This window comes from Petaurus breviceps, unplaced genomic scaffold (genome assembly GCF_028583685.1).
Source record: "Petaurus breviceps papuanus isolate PSGF00001 unplaced genomic scaffold, PetGlider_PUasm1.0 178, whole genome shotgun sequence".
Taxonomy (NCBI): Eukaryota; Metazoa; Chordata; class Mammalia; order Diprotodontia; family Petauridae; genus Petaurus; species Petaurus breviceps.
The window spans coordinates 35,298,893-35,318,798 of NW_027185777.1; the positions used below are offsets into that span (position 1 = coordinate 35,298,893).

General features: G+C 38.7%; 1 protein-coding gene across 3 annotated transcripts in view; it reads left to right on the forward strand.

Annotated features, from left to right (window-relative positions):
- Positions 1-19,906, forward strand: part of DIP2C (disco interacting protein 2 homolog C) — a 586,558-nt gene that overhangs the window by 411,565 nt on the left and 155,087 nt on the right. For all 3 annotated transcript variants that reach the window (XM_069086554.1, XM_069086552.1, XM_069086553.1), the window contains 4 exons: positions 11,391-11,514; positions 12,398-12,507; positions 12,713-12,815; positions 16,018-16,082. In XM_069086554.1, coding sequence (XP_068942655.1) covers positions 11,391-11,514; positions 12,398-12,507; positions 12,713-12,815; positions 16,018-16,082 — 402 coding nt within the window. The remainder of the gene's footprint in view (positions 1-11,390; positions 11,515-12,397; positions 12,508-12,712; positions 12,816-16,017; positions 16,083-19,906) is intronic.

Sequence of the window (19,906 nt, forward strand, 5' to 3'; positions counted from 1 at the left end):
TCTATCTATCTATCTATCTATCTATCTATCTATCTATCTATCTATCTATCTCAGATCCCTAACCTCTGGTACAGTGCCTGGCATATAAAATATGCTTAATAAATGCTTGTTGAATTGAACTAAATTATAACCAGGGACTTAAATAGAACCAAACAAAACCAAAAATGAACTATACCAATTTTCTTAGCTCTGGACCAAAGTAAACCCAGATACTAACTTATTAATGAATTTCTAGTTAAACTTAATGTGTGTGTGTTTTTTTAAAGACACCCACTGAAACAGTTTGAACCAGAACCCACGCTTTTTATTTCCAAAACCTTTAAGCTCTAACCAAGTTTAAAATAGTCTCTGAGTGTGTATCCATTTGGCTCAAGTTCCAAGGAATAGCTAGGTTTGTGTTAGCTCTATACCAGAGGGCAGTTACCAGGTAGACTCTGGGGTAATTTGAATCCTTTGGTGATGAAAGCCACAGGAACCTGAGCCTCCGGAGAAACTGCCTGTTGATGGAAATTTGCTTGACCATTTTTTCCCCTGTGGAGTTAGTCTAATCCAGCTCCCAATGTCTTTTTAGTTGTAGCCTTTATTAGATAAAATGGCAGCAATAAATCATCCTCTTCTCTGTTTTCTCCTATGTGATTGTAGTCACTATTAATTGCTTTGCCTCTGCAGATATTTGCACTGTAAGGGAAGAAATAAAAGAACCTTTTTTTCTTCCTAAAGGACATGAATGATATAAAGGGAAAAAATTACTCTCATGGGTGTTAATATTTGATGTCCAAATTATTAGTTCTATTTTCCACTTAGCTGCCTTCCTCCTATAATTAACTAGTCGAGGGCATCGAAATGTACATTTATTTATATAGTGTCGTGTGGCCAAGAGAAGGTGGATACAGTGGAATTTCTGGTACTGTTCACTGGAAGATCAATGAGCAAACTTGCTAAATTAAGGTCCTGTTTACTCAGTTCTCAACTAAAATCACTTGTTTATTTAGACCAAAGCTTTGTTCTTTCATTAGAATTATTTCTGAATAGTAATGTGCTTGAATTTCCTTTAAGCATTCCATTATTTTAACACATTGAGTTTTCTAGTGGGGATGGCTCCAAGGTAATATTTTCACAGTGATGATCCTGCCTCAGAAACATACTACTCATGTGACCTTGGGAAAGTCACAACCTCCTTAGGCCTCAGTTTCTTCATCTAAAAAATCAGGGGGTTGATTTGTATCTACTTCTAGATCTGTGGTCCTGTCATAAGTAATTAAAATCATAAGTTCAACTTAAGCACCTCCTATAAGAGGTCTTTTCTCTTCCCCAAGTTATTGACTACACCTGAAATATCCTTTTGCAATGACATATATATAGATGGTTTCTCCACCAATAAATTCCTTGGGGACAAAGATTGTATTATTTCTCTCTTTTGTCTCTCCCATATCTAGCTTGGTGCATAGTAGGAGCTTAATAAATGCTTACTGTTTAAGAGGTTTTCTTCAGTGATAAATATATATAACAATATATATGATGTTAATTAATAGAATTGCTAATAGTTTTCTGCTTTAGACAGTCTATGCTCAGTCTTTACCAAATCACGTTTTTAATCTATGCAGATATGCTCAACCATATTCTACTATTTCATAAGTTCTATTTCAGTATCCTTCTAATAGGTTCATTAAAAGAGTCCCTAGATCCCCACTTCTAGCGTTCAGATTCTGAAGAACATCTGGTATGAATACTGAAGCTGAACACTAGTGCCCGGGCCTGTAGGACAAGGCTGACTAAGCACATTAATGAATGGGGTAGGCCTGAGAGTGGGCCATTACCAGGAAACCTATAGTCAAGCTGGATTAAGAGACAGTTGAGCAGTTTTGGGAATTCTTTAAGGACCAGAGCTCAAGACAAGCAGATAAGTCAGGAATCTGGAGGACATAAGTCCTGGAAAGCCAGTTAAGGCAACTGGATCAAGGTCAGGCACCAGGACATCCACAGGACAACCAAAAAGGCAGGGCAAAGTTAAATACACACTACAGAGAGAGAATTCAAAGCATTTGGGCCAATGGAAAAGATACCAGTAAAAAAGAGAAGAATTTAATAGAGGTTGTATTTTTTCCTAGTCAGGAATGTTTTAGTATGTTTCCTTCAGAGTCAGGAACCAATCCCAGGAGTTAGGCCATCTGAGCTATGGCAGTTCATCTGTGAACCTGGCAGAGTTAACACAGACCTGTTTCAGGTACCTAAACATGTTGCGTCTGTAAGAACATGACACCTGGCTATGTCTGATAGCAGAGAACATTTTCTTCCTTCTACCTTCTCCCCACCCCCTTAACCTAACTTTTCAGCTGCTCTACAGGAACCAGATATAGTGAAGCAATGCCTAGGAGGGAATTCAGTGTCTTGAGGGCTGAGGGGGTGGGATGGCTTTTGGGGAGGAGGATCAGTAAGGGGAGCGTTATTACGACTCAACAAGATTTTGATCTGTATCACTAGACCAATGCACTGCTCTTTGACTTTATCCTTAGATTTCGGCTTCAATACAACACTAACCAGGCCAACCCCTCCCACTCCATGACTAACAGTTTCCCTCAGACAGGGTTACTCTCTCAGAAGAGATTTTCGAGACCTTGCCAACCAAATCCAAGTATGGCTTACATCACCTTAAGATGTTAATTCCAACCAGGAGCGCCCATGTATAAGTAAGAATCTAGTTTTCTTCCTGTTACTCCTTCTCCTCCTTATTCTTTGAGCCTCATTCCTTCAGTTTAAGATTGTCTTTTTTTAAAAAATGCCTGTCTCCCTCAGAAGGTTAACATTACAAACCTTCTCAGTCAGTTATACCCTAATATGATTAATTTTATCATTTTTTCGAGTCCTCCAAAAGTAGGTTTTGATAAGGGAAACAAAGACAGAAGCTAACTCTGGGGTTCTAAGGGAAGAAGAGGGTTCTCCTATTGGAGGAAAAAGTACAGAAAGGAGAGGCTCTTCTCATTTTGAGTAGGCCTGGGGCAGGGTAGCAGAATTTGGCAGTTTCTAGCACTCCCTTGGAAATTTCTCTGATCCAGCGAAGTAGTGACTGCAATGATTTTCAAACTTAGTGCCTATCAATTTGCAGTTCACTCTGTGCTGACTCAGCAGAGCAGGCCATTTAAAGTCAATTTTTTTTCATTACAGCAGCCTGTGTCAGTTTCTTGGTTGATATGGAATGGTGTAGGCTTGAGACTAGTGAGCATTTGGAGAAACCCCAAATCCAGGGAAGAAGCTTCATCCTGTATTAGTGATGGAGTGAAGGAGGCAACCTTGCTGAAATATGATTGATGTCTTCTGACAAAAGAAACGGAACCAGAGTGGAATGAGGTGGATAAAATCATAATGATGTGGGCACACTCAAGGTCCACTTGATGTGGGTATATTTGAGAAGTCACTGACATGGTAGCTTCAACATAAGGAAATATTTTCTGGGAAATGACATAAATTTGTCTGGGATATTTTCTAGTAGTTTTATTTTCCATATGAAGTAGGTTTGAGGGTAGGAGGTGATTGATGGATGAGGGATGAGTATAGATAGTCATAAAAATAAAAATAGATTATAGACTTCATTGAAAAGAAAAGAAAGTTTTCACGAATGTGTTTGTGTGTAGGAAGAATGGTTTTAATTTTGCTGAGCTGAATCTCTGTAATGGCAAGATAAATGTCACCAAGGTTGCCCAAAGAAGAACTTTTGAGTGCGTATCTGTCATTTCAGTTCAGGAAACACTTGCTAGGTGCCTGTGACAGGTCAGGCATTGTGACGCTAGTTAGCTTTTCATATTTGCTTAGCTGTCTTCAAAGGCCAGTCTAGAGAATCACGTGATTATACGTTTCATGAAATGACATGCCTGAAGTCACACAGCTAAGAAAGGGCAGATTCAGGCTTTCAACCCTGACTCAAAATCAGTAGTTTTATTTCCATGGTGGAAGTCAGGAACATCACCATCAAGGGATAGGAACTGAATAGAGGTAGACACGTTCCCCCTTTTCTGGTTTTTTTTTTCAGTAGCATAGATTTGGAGCTAGAGGGGACCTTAGAACTTAGCTGATGAAGCTGGGGCCCTGAAAAGTTAGGTGACTCATCCAAAGTCATGGAGCCAGTAAATGACCGAACTGGGACTTTCAGACTCCAGAAACCCATGCCCTGTCCTGTTCCATCTTGATTTCTGAAGTCATTCTTCATCTACATGGCAGGATTTGGACCCTGGTCTCACAAGTGACAGGCAGAGATATTCACCACTATTTGAGTGAAGATGCTGCTGCTATTAATTTCATGTAGAATGAGTTGAAAAGACTTGTAGTTCTTCTAGATTGTGGCATGAAGATGGTGGAGACAACAAGGTCCCTTTCAGTCCTGTTTTCTCCATGACTGTCTGATGCTCTAGCCCAAAACCTGACAACTAGCCGATGCCTGTAAATGCTTGTTGATTCATCAATTGATGCTTAATTTACATGTATTCTCTTATTTGAGCTTTTCCCAATCCCTGTGATGGATACACTACGAATGCTGTTAGCACTGTGTCAGAGGTAGAGTTGGAGTCTTGATCTTCCTAGCTTTGAGTCAGGCACTCTTTGCACTGTGCCGTACTCTTTCTTTCTGTATTCAAGTATTTGTGTAGCAAAGCTTCTGTTTTCCTTTTAGATTTTTATCTATTATATTTCTTGGTAGATAGCTGTTCATTGTTTCTTTGTCCTCAGTCTGAGGTATGGATTTTACTCAGCAAGGAAAGGGGGATTTTGGAAGAGATTGGTTAGGGTTTCTTCTCCTGTCCTCTCCTGTCCTCTCCTCTCATCTTTCCTCTTCCTACATAGACAGATATAGATATATGCACATATATATGTATGTCTATATAGAGACATATATGTATGCCTGCACACCTATGTATGCACACACACATACATATATACACACACAGAAGACACTTCTCCTCAAAGCACAGAGTTGCAGATTCAAATATGTGGGTCAAAGCTTATGGATAGAGGACCACATTCCCAATCTTTTTTCCAATCAGAGTTTGGTCTGACTGTCTAGAAAAGACAAGATTAGTAGACATTTCTAAGTTCTAACTTTTTGAACATCACAGAAGTTAACAACACATATTCATTCAGAGTCTATGTGCCAGGAGAAATGAAAGTTAGCATCTTAAATTCTGTCTAACTGCATATTGTTCTGGGGGTATCAGAGTTCAGAGTGACATGGTGGTCTACTTGACTTAGAAGATAAGCTAAAACTAGGTAAGTAGGTAAGTAGATAACCAGAATTTATTAAACATTTACTATGTGCTAAGTGCTGGAGAAACAAATTCAAGTAAAAAGAAAAATAAGCCTTGCACTCAAGGAACTTACATTTTTGTAAAATGTAAAAAATAAGTGTAATGTGTGTAATTACATAAATGTAAAAAATAAAAAAGTAAAAATAATATAAATAAATAATTAAAAGGAGCTAGGTGGCACTATGATAGAATTTAGTGGGAGAGAGATGGAATCCTGCTCCTGTGGCCATAGAAATGAGACCCCTGTGAGCTTCCTTTCATTCCAGTTTCTCCTGGACTCTTGTGCCCCTCTTATATCTACTTAAACCTGCATGTGCTGGCACTAATGAGAACACTTAATGCTAATGCACCCTGGGTGGGACTGATGCCTTTCTGCAAGATTCCTACCAGAATGAGTTGCCAGGAGATGTTACAAGATCCACAGAATGTTAAAAATAGAAGTCCAACAGGGAAGCCAGTGATAGCTATAGGCGTATTTCCATACACATATGGAAGAGGGTCATTTGGCCCTACCACAGCTGAATATGCTGCTAAAAGAGGAAAGCCCCATGTGTCAACAATATCTTTGCTTTCAGAAAAAAATCACATGACGGATCCCTTGAAGGTCAAGGTAGCATGCATCCTAGGAGTTTATTCCACCCGTTCGCCCTGGCTAGCTATATTCTTTATTCCTCTTTCCCCAAGTTCTTTATCTGCTTGCCCAAATCTTCTTGACTTCATAATAGGCTATGGGCAAACCACCCCTGAGAAAGATAGAGCCACGGTCAGAATATCGGTTCCTGTGGTATAGCATGTTTTGTTCAAGAGTCAGGACTAGGGCTGAGGTATGGACAGCACCCTACGGAACGTTTTCCTTCCCTCGGGGAGCTGGTGTCAGCAGAGCAGGCTAGCTTCCTTGCTTTCTGGAATCTGCCCAGTAGGAATGATTTAGTAGAACACCATTAACCTCTTTGGCCAGGGCATGATGAAATCATAGGGTGCTTCTGGGCAGAACCCGAGCCAACCCAAAGGGCCGAGTGCTGCTTCCAGAGGGCAGATATCGTTCTTGGCAGGAAATGTACTGACAAGTGCAGCTATGAGGCTCCATGGCCCTAAATCATTTTAAGGACTTGATGGATAGGATTATAATGTATTTCTTCTGTTCTTTGCAAGTGAATGCCCATAAAAGAAACTCCTTTATGTAGCAAAAGTAGATGACTTCTAAAGTATGTCCATTTTCACTTTTGCCGAGGCACACACACTGTGGTAACTTAATTTTCCTCTTGTTTCAGGAGGTTGATTTTATCTCCAAAATATAATGAATTGTGGTGTTACTCACCTGAAAATAAATTAGTGCTCAAGGAGGAAAAAGTCAGCAAAACAGTACCTGAAACTGAAGTCCTTTCTATCTATTGAACTAGACCTTTGAACCTCTGACAAACTAATTTTGTTGTTGTGGGTAAGAGGTGCTATTGGAATCAAGAAGACTTGAGTTCAAACCCTGCCTCAGATGCTTAGTAGCTGTGTGACCCTGGGCATGTCACTTAGCGCAGTCTGCCTCAATTTTCTTACCTACAAAATAGATATAATAGCACCTACCTTACAAGATTATTTTGAAGGTCAATTGAGGTCATATATGTAGAGCATTTCACAAATCTTATGGTGCCATATAAATGCTAAATATAAATAATAAAAATAATAATTTAAAGAATACTAATATTCAGTGTTTTAAGATTTGAAACTCTACATACATTCTTTCATTTGCTTATCACAACAACCCTATAAGTCAGATACTCTTATTATCTCCATTTCATAGATGATAAAATTGAGACTTTGAGAGGTAAAGAAACTTGCTTGAGGTCACACAGCTAATAATTGCCTAAAGCAGGATTTAAACCCAAGTTCTCCTCACTCCACATCAGATGTCTTATTCCATTGCATCTATATGTTCCCAGAGGCTTATAGTCTGGTTCTCAAAGGACCTGTATTTAACCACTTCTGAACTTACCTTCCAAAATTTTGTGCCATTTATGAGATCTGGAATGTGATGGGCCCCAGGGTGTTATTTATTATCTATGAAGGTCCATACAGCTATGGGTATTGGGTGTGCTTCCCTTTGCCTTTCCAGAGATCCAGAAGTATTGCACCCTACAAAATCCCATTTCCTCTCTTCTGCCTTTCTTTGTAGACAGCGTTAAACACACTCAATACATAGAAAGCCGCGTAAAAGTGTTACTTGATTTGCTGGAATGCCCTCTCTCTTACCTCTGCCTCTTATTCTAGAATTCCCCCAACTACTAGTGCTATCTCTTTGTGTTCATATGAACTTGTCTCCCTGGAGAAATATGTAGAATATTAGGTCTTTTAAGGCAGGACTATTTATTTTTATCTTAGCCACTCTAGCACTTGGTGAAGTGTTTGGCACACAGTTGGCACTTAATTAATGCTAGTTTATGGAGTCTTGGTCTATTGGCATCAGTGATCACACCTCAATCTATACCTGATTAGGAAGACACCTTACAGTATTCATGACTGGTTATGCAACCTCTTCTCGGGGACCTCATTGATGGGAAACTCATTAAGGCAATCTTTTCTACTTCTAGGCAACTCTAATAATTTGGAATCTTTTTCTTATAATGCACAACAATTTGCCTCTCTATAACTTCTCTTTCTTTAATTAAAAGATTTTTTCCCCCAGCAAATAAACATTTATTTTCCCTCTCTACCATCTCACCCCAAATGAAAACAAAACAATACCTTTGTAACAAATATGCTTAGTCAAGCAAAATAAGTCCTCACATTGGCCATGTCCAGAAATGTGTATCTTGTTCTGTATATTTAGTCTATCACCTTGGTTCTCGTGAATTATAGTTGGTAATTGCTTTGCTTAGAGTTAAGTCTTTCAAAGTTGTTTGACTCTCTGATACTGATACTCTTGTATAAATTTTTCACCTGACTTTACTCACTGCATTTTGCATCAGTTTGTACAAGTTTTCCCAGGTTTCTCTGAAGCTATAATTCTCTTTTTTTTAAAATAGTATTTTATTTTTTCCCAATTATGTGTTAAGAGAAGTTTTAGCATTCATTTTTACAAAATTTTGAGTTCTAAATTTTTCTCCATCTCACCTCTCCTCTCTTCCAAAAATGGTATGCAATTTCATATAGGTTATATATGAGCTATTATGTAAAATATATTTCCATATTAGTCACAGTTGTGAAAGAGGAAATGGATCAAAAGGAAGAAGAACCATAAAAAGGAATAAAGTAAATGAAAAAAAAATGCCTCTCTGCATTCAGAGTATATCAGTTCTTTATCTGGATGTGGATAGCATTTTCATGCATCATTCCTTTTGTACTTATCTTGGAGTGTTGCTGAGAAGAGCTGAGTCATTCATAGTGGATCATCACATGGTGATGTTGCTGATACTATGTACGGTGTTTTCTTGGTTCTGCTCATTTTACTTTGCATCATTTTGTACAAGTCTTTCCAGGTTTTTCTGAAATCTTCCTGTTTATCATTTCTTATAGCACAATAGTATTCCATGACATTCATATGCTACTCGGCAAAGAATTGGAAATTGAGGAGATGTCCATCAATTGGGGAATGGCTGAACAAGTTGTGGTATATGAATATAATGCAATACTACTGTGTTATAAGAAATGAGGAGCAGGCAAATTTCAGAAAAACCTGGAAAGAATTACATGAACTGATGTCAAGTGAAGTGAGCAGAACCGAGAGAACATTGTACACAGTAACAGCCACATTGAATGATGACTGACTTTAATAGACTTAGCTCTTCTCAGCAATGCAAGGATCTGAGACACCTCCAAAAGACTCACAATGGAAAATGCTATCCACATCCAGAAGAAAGAACTTTGGAGTCTGAATGCAGATGGAAGCAGACTATTTGTTCTTCTTTTCTTTTGTTGTTTTGTTTCCTCTTTCTCATGGGTCCTCCCATTAGTTCTAACTCTTCTTTACATTATGACTAATGAAAAAATATGTTTAATATGAATGTATAAGTATAGCCTATATCAGATTGCATACCATCTTGGGAAGAGGGGAGGGAAGGGAACGGGAGAAAATTTTAAACTCAAAATATTATGGAAGTGAATGTTGAAAACTAAAAATTAATTAATTAATTAAAAGAAAAATACAGTTTGTAAAACATCCAGAAGGCAGTTATACTAACACATAATCTTAAATAATTAAGTCCAGGAGTTGGAGAGGACAGAAGTCAAGTGAAGAAAGACTATTTGCTTCTTTCCAACAAGTAGCCATGCAAGTACACAGCAAAAGCTCCAGTGGGAATCTGGTTATCAACGTAATCTAGGTGTTTAAAATAAAAAATATGCAAATTCATGTAAAAACATTCATATACCACAGCTTGTTCAGCCACTCCTCAACTGATGTGCATCCCCTCAATTTCCAATATTTTGTCACCATGAAAAGGACTGTTCTAAATATTTTTGCACATCTAGGTCCCTTTCCCTTTCTTATGATCTCTTTGGAATACAGACCTAGTACTGGTATTGCTGGATTAGAGAGTGTACACAGTCTGGTTGCCCTTTGGGCATAGTTCCTAATTGTGAAGCTATCATTTTCATCATTCTTTACAGCACAGTAGTATTCCATCCCATTCATCTGCCACAGTTCCTTCAGCCGTTCCCCGTTTAATGCCTCCCTTAATTTCCAGTTCTTTGTCGCTACAAAAAGAGTTGCAATAAATATATAATTTTTTTACTCTGAGTCACTTCTCTCCTTTTTTATCTCTTTCAGAGTATAGGCCTTGGAGCTGTATCTTTTTTGCAGCTTCTACACATTTTTCATAGTAATATTTCCTTTGGGGTCAAAGGAAAATAAGTCTAAAGTAGTTTATCTTTTTTTCCCCTGTGGAAACATTCCCCTTGCTCCAGTCTCTTATAGGAGCATCTTTCTATCTTTTACATACCCTCTCTCAGCTCCTCCTCAGCAAGGCTTCCATCACTTCTTTCTCACCACTCTCCAAGCACTCTGGTGGCTGGAAGTTAGAAGGGTTTTATTCTCCCTTTCCCTTGATGTGGTGGCCATTGTAAGGAGAGGACCTGTAGCTATAGGAGGGAGGCAAATGCTCCAGCAGCAGCCACCACAGGGGCTGGAGAGGGGGCATGTTTGGGTCTCCAGGGAACGAGGCAGTTTGTTCATTGTTTCTTTAAGGATCTGTGTCAGAGGATCCTGGGGGCAAGAGAGTCTATCAAGAGGATATAGGGATAAAAGGACAATAGACTGGGGTTGGTTACATCTGCAAGGGCTTCTTGGGGCCCTAGGTGCTGTCAGATAGGGTTATCTTTAGGAACGGAATGTTGGGGACAAGATTGGTGGTATTGCAACGAATGCCCTCAGCAAGACCAACGTGGAAAAAAGAAACACAGTTCCTAAGGTCCTCCAAGCTAGAGAAATGAGTCCCTGACTCAGGTGACCATTTTTATGTAAGGGGCATTCATAAATCAGGCTTACGGAGCCTGCCTGTGCCTATTTACAGGTTACCAGAATCAATCTCCTGGACCAAAATATTTTCCACCAAGAGACCATTTAATGTGCAAAAGTTATTTCATGAGAAACATGAAAGTTACAGCCTCAGGAAAAGGAGAGAATATAGCATAATAAAAGTTCCCATTTATGTCATGCCTCAAGGTTTGTAAAACACTTTTCTCAAAATAGCTCTTTAATGGAGGTAGCACAAGTGTTATTTATTGTGACAACTAAGAAAATTGAGGCTGAGAGGTGTTAAGTGACCCACCCGCGGTAAGTATGGTAGCTGAGATTTGAATCCAGATATCCTGATGCTAAGTCAGTAGTCTTTCCCCTCTTGTAATGTCTTGGCCTTAACGTTTTGGGTTTGGGAATGGCGGAAATCTCTTCATTCATTTTGCCAATTTACAGATTAAGCACTAAAAAAACCCCTTTTTTCCAACCTTGCCAGGATGACCTGAATGGTAGGTTTCAATCATATGAGTATAGTTTTCTTCTTTGGGGACCTCAGAATGTAATTTATGTGATCTATAGCAAAGGGAACATGGACCTTGGACATGTACAGCACATTTAAAAATTATTGGCTCCTCTTTGTTCTCTTCTCTCAGGATGCAGGAAGCCAGCAGATAGGATTTTTACTTGGAAGCTGTGGAGTTACTGTGGCCTTGACTAGTGATGCCTGCCATAAAGGACTGCCAAAAAGCCCAACGGGGGAGATACCACAATTTAAAGGTAAGACAGCCATATATTAACTTTTGAGTCACTGTTTTATAGTTCTACATTCCAAGTTCTGTATTCCAAGTGAACAGCATTTAAAAAGTTTCATTGGTCGACCATGTCAGAACACACACCTCTCCCTATCACTTTCCTGCTTTAGAAGTTTTAGGGGGTCCCTCTATCTATATGATAAATGATAAACTCATCCATTTGTCACTTAAAGTTTTTCACAGCCTAGCTCGAACTTGTGTTTCCAGACTATTTTCACATTACTTCCCATCGGGTGTTCTGAGTTAAGGCTAAACTGACCTACTTTCTGTTCCCTGTCCTGGACATCCTGTCTCTCACTTCCATGCTTTTGTCGCCTGTGACTGGAATATGCTTTCTCTTACCTTTCCCTTCATTTGGAATCCCGAGGTCTCCTGAAGTTTCACTTCCTTCAAGGACTTTTCTTCATTCTCTTTGTTTATAGTGCTTCCCTCTTCCCCTCATGAAGTTAATTTGTATTTGTGCGTGTGTATGTATGTGTATGTATGTATATATGTATATAGTGATATTTGTAGCACATATGTATTTATAGAGATATATTGTATATGAACAACAGGTAACTTAATAAGTAAATACGAAGCATGTATATTACACACACACATAGATGTGTATATGTATGTATATGGGACTGTTTCCACTTTTGCCTTCACATGCCTAGAGCCTAGGGTATTACTTTATTCATATTAGGTACTGAATTTTTTTAAATTGAATTGAATATGCTTAGGGTAGTTTGAAATTTTCTTTGAGGGCAACATACAAACAGAAAAATCCTTTCCAAGGTTTTAAAAGAATTCTGTACTAATTTTCGGGGGAATGGCAGCCAAAAAGATGTTTGTCATTTATTCCCAAGGTTGGCCAAAGCTCTTATGGTTCGTCACAGAGTCTAAGCACCTTTCTAAACCTCCTCGGGATTGGTTCCCACACATCAAGGATGCAAATAATGACACTGCTTATATTGAGGTAAGTCAGATGTGACCCATTCCCATTGGACTGAATGGATATATGGGGTATCTAATCATGTGTGTTTATGATTGTTTTTATGTCCCATGAGCAAGGAACACTTAATATTGGAAATGACTATGAGATCTCAAAGTCTAATTATTATTGTTTCCTAACACAATTCTGTCATGCACATTCTTGAATCTTTTTTTTTTCTCCTCTTTAGTATAAAACATGTAAAGATGGAAGTGTGCTCGGGGTGACTGTAACAAGAATTGCACTGCTCACACATTGTCAAGCCCTCACCCAGGCATGTGGCTACACTGAAGGTACAAGGCCTGCACCCAAGTGCATTTCCTACAAAGACATGACTTTCCTGGGCCTGGGGTTGTGACTTTTACTTGACTCTTGATGTATCCTGGGAGTGATTTGCTTACTTCTGCTAAAATCAGTCTCAGATAGGATCAGATTCTTACCAAATGTAATCTCAGGAATTCAGTAGTTGCATTCCTGAACTGGCTTCCCTGGGCGAATCCATTGGCCCCTGCCAGAGAATGAATGGGAAAGGTGAAAGAATGAATGCAGCCAGGAGGCAGCAGTATGGTAAAGGGAGAAAAGCATTGGATTAGGAATCAGGGCACTGGTTCTAGTCTTCACTCTTGACACAGTACTACTTGGGCAAGTGACTTGCTTATTTCATCTTTACTTTCCTTGTCTATAAAATAAAATCACTGAACCAGATTATTTCTTTTTTAGGGAAAAAAATTGCACTTTTATTTCTTTTCAATTAAAAAGCATTAATTTTCACTCCCTCTCACATTCTTCCCCCTTACCCAAAATGAAAAAAGAAGAAAGACAAAAACCTGTGTAACAAATATACATAGTCAAGCAAAACAAATTCCCTCATTGGCCATGTGCAAAAATTTTATGTTGCCTTCATTACCTTGTGTAAATCACCACTGTGCTATGAGCATAACACTTGGGAATGGGCACCATCATTGATGTTCAGGCATGACTGATCACTGCATTGATCAGAGTTCTTAAGCCTTTCAGAGTTGTCTTTCATTACAATGTTGATTTTATAGGATTAAAAAAAAAGGTTATGTCTAAAACAACATCTTTAAGAATCTATGACTGAGGGGTGGTGGTGCAGTGAATAGAGCACCAGCCCTGGAGTCAGGAGGACCTGAGTTCAAATCTGGCCTCAGACACTTAATAGAAAAACTAGCTGTGTGACCTTGGGCAAGTCACTTAACCCCAACTGCCTTCCAAAAATCCCCCCCCAAAAAAAGAATCTACTGAGCATCCTTTATTGGAAATAAATTACTCTAATAGGAACAGACGTTCTGTAGTATTACTATGAGGAATCCCCAAAGTAATTTTTAGTGTTCTCCTCATGCAGCCCTTTTGTCCTTCTTTCTCTCTTCTGTTTTCTTCCTCCTCCTTTCTTTATCCATCTTCTGAAAAATATTTGCTTGAGAAAATCCATCTGCAAAAACATGTATAAACATTCCTCTGATTGTTAATCTGCAAAACAGGGGAACCCTCGAAGAGTTTTGTAACTGATAGCAACTAAGAATATATAATACAAACTACAGTATGATATTAAGGTATATGATTTTTTTTATTAAGTTCCGATGGAATTTGGTTATGGGCCACCTAGAACAAATAAGGTGGTGGCTAAAATGTTTTCAAATCTTTTGTAAAGGCCACCATCATTCTTCCCCCCCATTCAAGTTCTCAACCTTAGGGAATTTTTCCTTTTTCTTACCTCCCCCCTTGCCTTTTTAAGCAGTTGTCAGGTCTTGTTACTTCTATCTCTTCAACATAATATCTAGCATCTGTCCCCTTCTCTGTGTTCACATCAGACACATTGGCCCAGGCTCTCATGAACCCATCTCCTGAACTTCTGCAACAGAGTCCTAATAAGCCTCCCTGTCTCCAGTCTCTTCTTTCTACAAGGTATATTCTACATAGCTCCCTTTTTTTTTTTTTTGAGCTTGGGTCTACCTCTTTCTCAGGCTCTAAGTGCAGCAGCCCCCCACAGCCCTAAATTCCACTATACACTGGTACTGCACTGACCTGCTCTGTTTTTACAACTTGAGATGATTCTCCGCTCTTTATACAGCTTAATGGCCTTTTACTCCCAGGGACCTGCCATATTGGTGCCAGACTTAGCGGCAACACCAAATTTTCTTTAGACCTACTGCAGCTGAGAACTCCTGGGCTCAAGAGGTCCACTAGTCTTAGCCTCCCCAGAAGTAGGGACTATAGGTATGTACTACCACATCCAGTCTCAGCTCCTGATTGTTATTGCTAAGGCATGCACAAGTTTTGCCACATGATGCACTTGTTCAAGAAGCCTTCGCAGTAACCCCATTTCCTTTAGGAGAAATTATAACTCTTTTTTTTGGCATTAAAAAAATACCTATAGGCTTCCTTCCTAGTTTGACAATATAATACTCTTCTAAGGGAGAAGAGTAGACACTCTGCACTTCAACCAAACCAGCAAACTTATTCTTCCTTGTGCATGACGTGGCCTCTCCTTCCCCCACACCTTTGTATAGACTGTACCTTATATCAGGAATGCTCTCCCTTCCTCCTCTCTATTTCTTGGCATCTCTAGCTTCCTTGAAGGTTAAGCTCATGTACCTCTTCTTCCAAAGGCCTTTTCTGATTGATCTCATCACCAGTGCCTCCCCCATCACTGTATATTTATTCTCTGTTTAATTATCTGTAAATCCATTATAGTCCTTAAGTAAGACAATGACTGCCTCACTTTGGCATTTGTCTTCTCAGGACATAGGATGGTACCTGGTATATAACAAGAACTTAAAAATGTTTTTTGGTTGATCCCTATGATTTCACAAGCAAAATATTATTAATAGCCCTCTCTCTTATCTTCTCTGTGTTTTAATGGTAGCTGGAAGCTATAACATCTAAGTTTCAAATCACCGTTTCTACTGCCCACCCACATACAGTTGTATTTGATGACGATTGGACGCTTTTTTTCTCTTATTGTTAATTTTTTAGACCAGGCGAATGTCATCTATTGTTTGTTTGGGTACTGTTTACTTTCCCATGAATCTCTTTTGGATAAACTTGCCTCATTTTTTCCATCATGCTTTTTTTCTTATAAATATGATTCAGTGTTTATGAATTTTGGGGAACCTGTTGTTCTATAATGTTTAATGGGGGGGGGAGAAAATCCCTCTTGTTTTCCTCTATAATGCTCCCTGCTTTGCCCCCATCTTTTCATTTTATCCCCTATACTCTTAATTCATAACTGAACCAATCCAAAGCCTACTAATATAAAGCCCTTTGATTTAGTCATTCCTATGGAGGCAAGGGTTCTGGAGAGATAAAGGATGTTTTATTTTTAAAGAAATGTTTGGGAGTATCTGACTTTCTGTGAAAATAAGCTGAATTTACATTAGTCTGTCACTTGTATTTACCTTTTGGTTTTAAGTTGCTTTTGCCTCTGTGCTAGGCTATAACAACTAACATCTTTTTGGTATTTTGGTTGAACAGCTGAAACAATTGTGAATGTATTAGATTTCAAGAAGGATGTTGGCCTCTGGCATGGGATCCTGACGGTAAGTGTGTGACCACCCCCTGCATGCCCCTACTTTCCCCTGTCTTACCCCAGCTTCATGTCTGTACATATTTATAAATGTTCCCCTTCGAGTTCTTAGAATCAGGGAGATGCTGGCTTGTGCTTGGGTTCGTGATGACTTACTTTCCTTCACATTTTTAAGAAGAGATGGTTATTGCCTTTTAAAGGAAAAAAAAACTTACATTGTCATCTAGTTCATCTCCTTACCAGGCAGGAAAACCAAGCTGGTTACAGTGGCAACAGACTTAAGTCACTGACCCACATATTGAAATTACAGCTGCTGATGGGAGCCTTTCATACAGTCATTTCTAGTTTAACAAATGAATGTGCCCCTCCCCCCTTGTTGTTTTTCAGAGCAGGAAGTAATGTTATCCATTGCTTGTTTATATTCAGTTTACTTTCCCATGAATCTGTTTTGGATAAATTTTCCTTGACTCTTCCCTTATGCCATCTTTAAAATTGAAAAAAAAAAAAAGATTCTGTATTTATGAATGTTGGGCGATCCAGTGTTCCATGATGCTGAAGGGGTGAGGGAAGGGGAGAGAAAATGCCTAGCATTTAATTGTCCCATTTTCTGATGAAAACTCAGCATGAGTTGAACAGAAATATGTATCTTATTACTATGGATTTCAACTGATGAGTGGTGACAATTCCAGAACGAAAGCATGTTGGGAGAGAAATAAGCCTATTTGTTTGTTTAGCTGGTAGCTTTTAAAAGCATGTTTAGCATAACCACCCAGAAATTACTGCATGCCTGTTTCTTGTGTAAGAATTTTCATTTCCTTCTTCCCCCTCCCCCAACATGTTTTACAATTGCTCTATGAAGAGTAGAGGATGAATAAAACCATAGGGTGAAGTTCATTTTCCAAGGCATTCAACCAGAATTGATCCTAATAGTGAAAGGCAGAGTAGAGATTGTGCTGGACCTGAGGGTCAGGAGTATGAATCCCACTTCAGACACCAGCTATGTGGTGCGTGTTCATGCATGTGAACCTCTCTAAGTCTGTTTCCTCTTCTTTTTTTTTTAATACTTTTTTATTTTATTAAAAAAAAAATTTTTTTTGCTTTTTTGGGGGGGAAGGAAGGGCAGTTGAGGTTAAGTGACTTGTCCAAGGTCACACAGCTAGTTTTGTTTAGTTAAGTGTCGGAGGTCAGATTTGAACTCAGGTCCTCCTGACTCCAGGGCCGGTGCTCTATTCACTGAGCCACCTAGCCACCCCATCTGTTTCATCTCCTGAAAAATGGGGATAATGTTTGCACTACCTACCTCACAGGGTTTTCTGTGAGGCTCAAATAAGATAATGCCTGTAAAATTCTTTGTAAATCTCGAAGCACTATGTAAACTGCCGGAGGTCATTATTGTATTATTATTATATCATATTATCATAGTATATTATTGTATTATGCAGGTGCCAAAAAGCAGCCTTAGCTTCTTTATTAACATGCTTTTTCCTCTGGCTATAACATTAGTTAATAAGATTTAGTAGGACTAATGAAAATAGCTCACTGTTTTACATGAACGTTGCTTTCAATTCTTCATTATACAGAGTGTCCCGAAAGTCTTAGGGATACCCTATTATATTTGGGACACCCCATATATAGGTGATTTGCTATGGGCCCTTGGACTGGTCATCTTTTCTGATCTTTCTTATCCCCATTTTATACATGAGGAAATGAACATACTCTCTATCTCCCAGGGTTGTTATGAGGATCCATTGAGATAATAGGTAAAAACCTTTGTAATAAGGCTGTTAGGTGGCACAGTAGAGAATATTCTAGGCTTGGATTCAGGAAGACCCAAATTCAAATATTGCCTCAGACACTTAATTAACTGTGACCCTAGACAAGTCACTTACCCACTATCAGCCTCAGTTTCCTCATCTGTAAAAATAAGGTGGTTGTATTCAATGACTTCTAAGACCTTTCTGACTCTATCATTGGTCCTATGATCTTGTGAACTTTAAAATGCCATATAAATAAATGAATCAGGAAATATTGGAACTGTAAGGTTCTTAATTTGACATTTGAGGAAACTGAGGTCCTGAAGGGCAAGTGACTTGGCTAGGATCATATGATTATGTTGTTATTGTGGTCTACATTGTGATTTATTTGGGGAAAATCTTGGTTTTAATTTCTTTGTGACATTTTATCTCCTTGGCTGAAGTCTATTACTGCCTCTGTTGATTATCACACTGAATGACAGCCTGTAGCCTAGCAGAAACTGAAAGGAAAGGAAGTTTGAAATCCCTTCTGAATTACCTTTCCTTTGGCAGAGGGAAAGATAGTCTTCCTTAGGCTGGTACTCTCTTTGAAAGGGGAAGTTCATTCTCAGCATGGGGAACAAAAAAGGGTTCGGTTAGAAAGCTGAGGAGCTGAATACTGAAATAGGACATCTTTCCTGTTGGTTATCAGTCCCTTGCACATTGTAAGCACTATGTGTATATAAATAAATATATATGGATAGATATAGCTAAACATAGATATATACATATGTCTTCATTCATACACACACACACACATATATACACAAACATGCATGTATATTTATATATCTACACTTATATGTATGTGTGTATGTATATGTGTGTGTATTCGATATATATAGGGTATTCCAAAATAAGCTTAAAACTACACTAAGACTTTTTGGATAGCCTCTATACATGTTATGTTTTTCCTAAGTTGGTTTTCCATAATATGGTCACAATACAGCTTTATTATTTTAAGAGCTATGAATGTTCCCAGTATGGCTCATGCGTATTCAAATAAAAAGAAGAAAATAACATCATAGCAAAACACAAATTTTGCGTGAATTATATACTATTTCATACTATTCACATCTGTTGTCTAGTTCCATTGGTGTAGGTAAGAGAGTCTTCTATGTAGTAAACAGTTAAGTACTCTATTTAAAAACAAGTTTGTCCCTTTAGTCTTCATTTATTTTTTTAGACTTGATATGTCATTTTATTAGTATAGAGAACTCCCAATGAGAAAATACCCCTTCTCTGTGAAGCTGGACACCAACTCTTGTGAATTATAGCCATAGACAGTTGACTGCAATTTGCCATAAGGAAAATTTTCTGTCTCTCTCTCAATCTCTCTCTCTCTCTCTCTCTCTCTCTCTCTCTCTCTCTCTCTCTCTCTCTCAATCTCTCTGTCTGTCTCTGTCTATCTCTGTCTCTATCTGTCTCTGTCTCTCTCTGTCTCTCTGTCTCTCTCTCTCTTGTTCTCCCTCCCTGCCCCTCCTTACCTCTGTTTTCTCCTCTCCTTGCTCACACTATATGTAAGACTGCACATCCACTGACAAAACTGATTGGAGAACTAAAGAATTATCTGGATGATTAAAGCAAATATCCTCCTCCTCCTCCATTTCTTAGGGTTATATTTAATTAAAGGCATAATTCCAGAATGCTTAGAGGGTTGAGAAATAGAGCTCATTAGATAAAGGTAGGAAAGATCAAGCTTCAAGTGAAAGGCTATATTATATAAAGGATGATGGCCTCCTCTGCTAAAAGAGGTAAAAAGAATGGGGCTTAAATACCATCAAGAGGAACCTGAATGAGACCTGAGGCATAAAAGAAGACCAGATTACCTTTTGGCATTCTTTTTCAGACCCAAGAGTGTCTAAAAGGATTAACAAAAAGATGTTCACAGATCTGAGGGCCTCTAGAGGAATCAAGATGTTTCTTCTGGGGAAACCTTGTGGCTCTCTTGAGCATAGCAGAGTCTAAGAGCACAGAATTTGGAGTCAAAGGACCCAGGTTCTTACTAACTATGTTGTTGACCTTGTTCAAGCCCTTGTTTTGA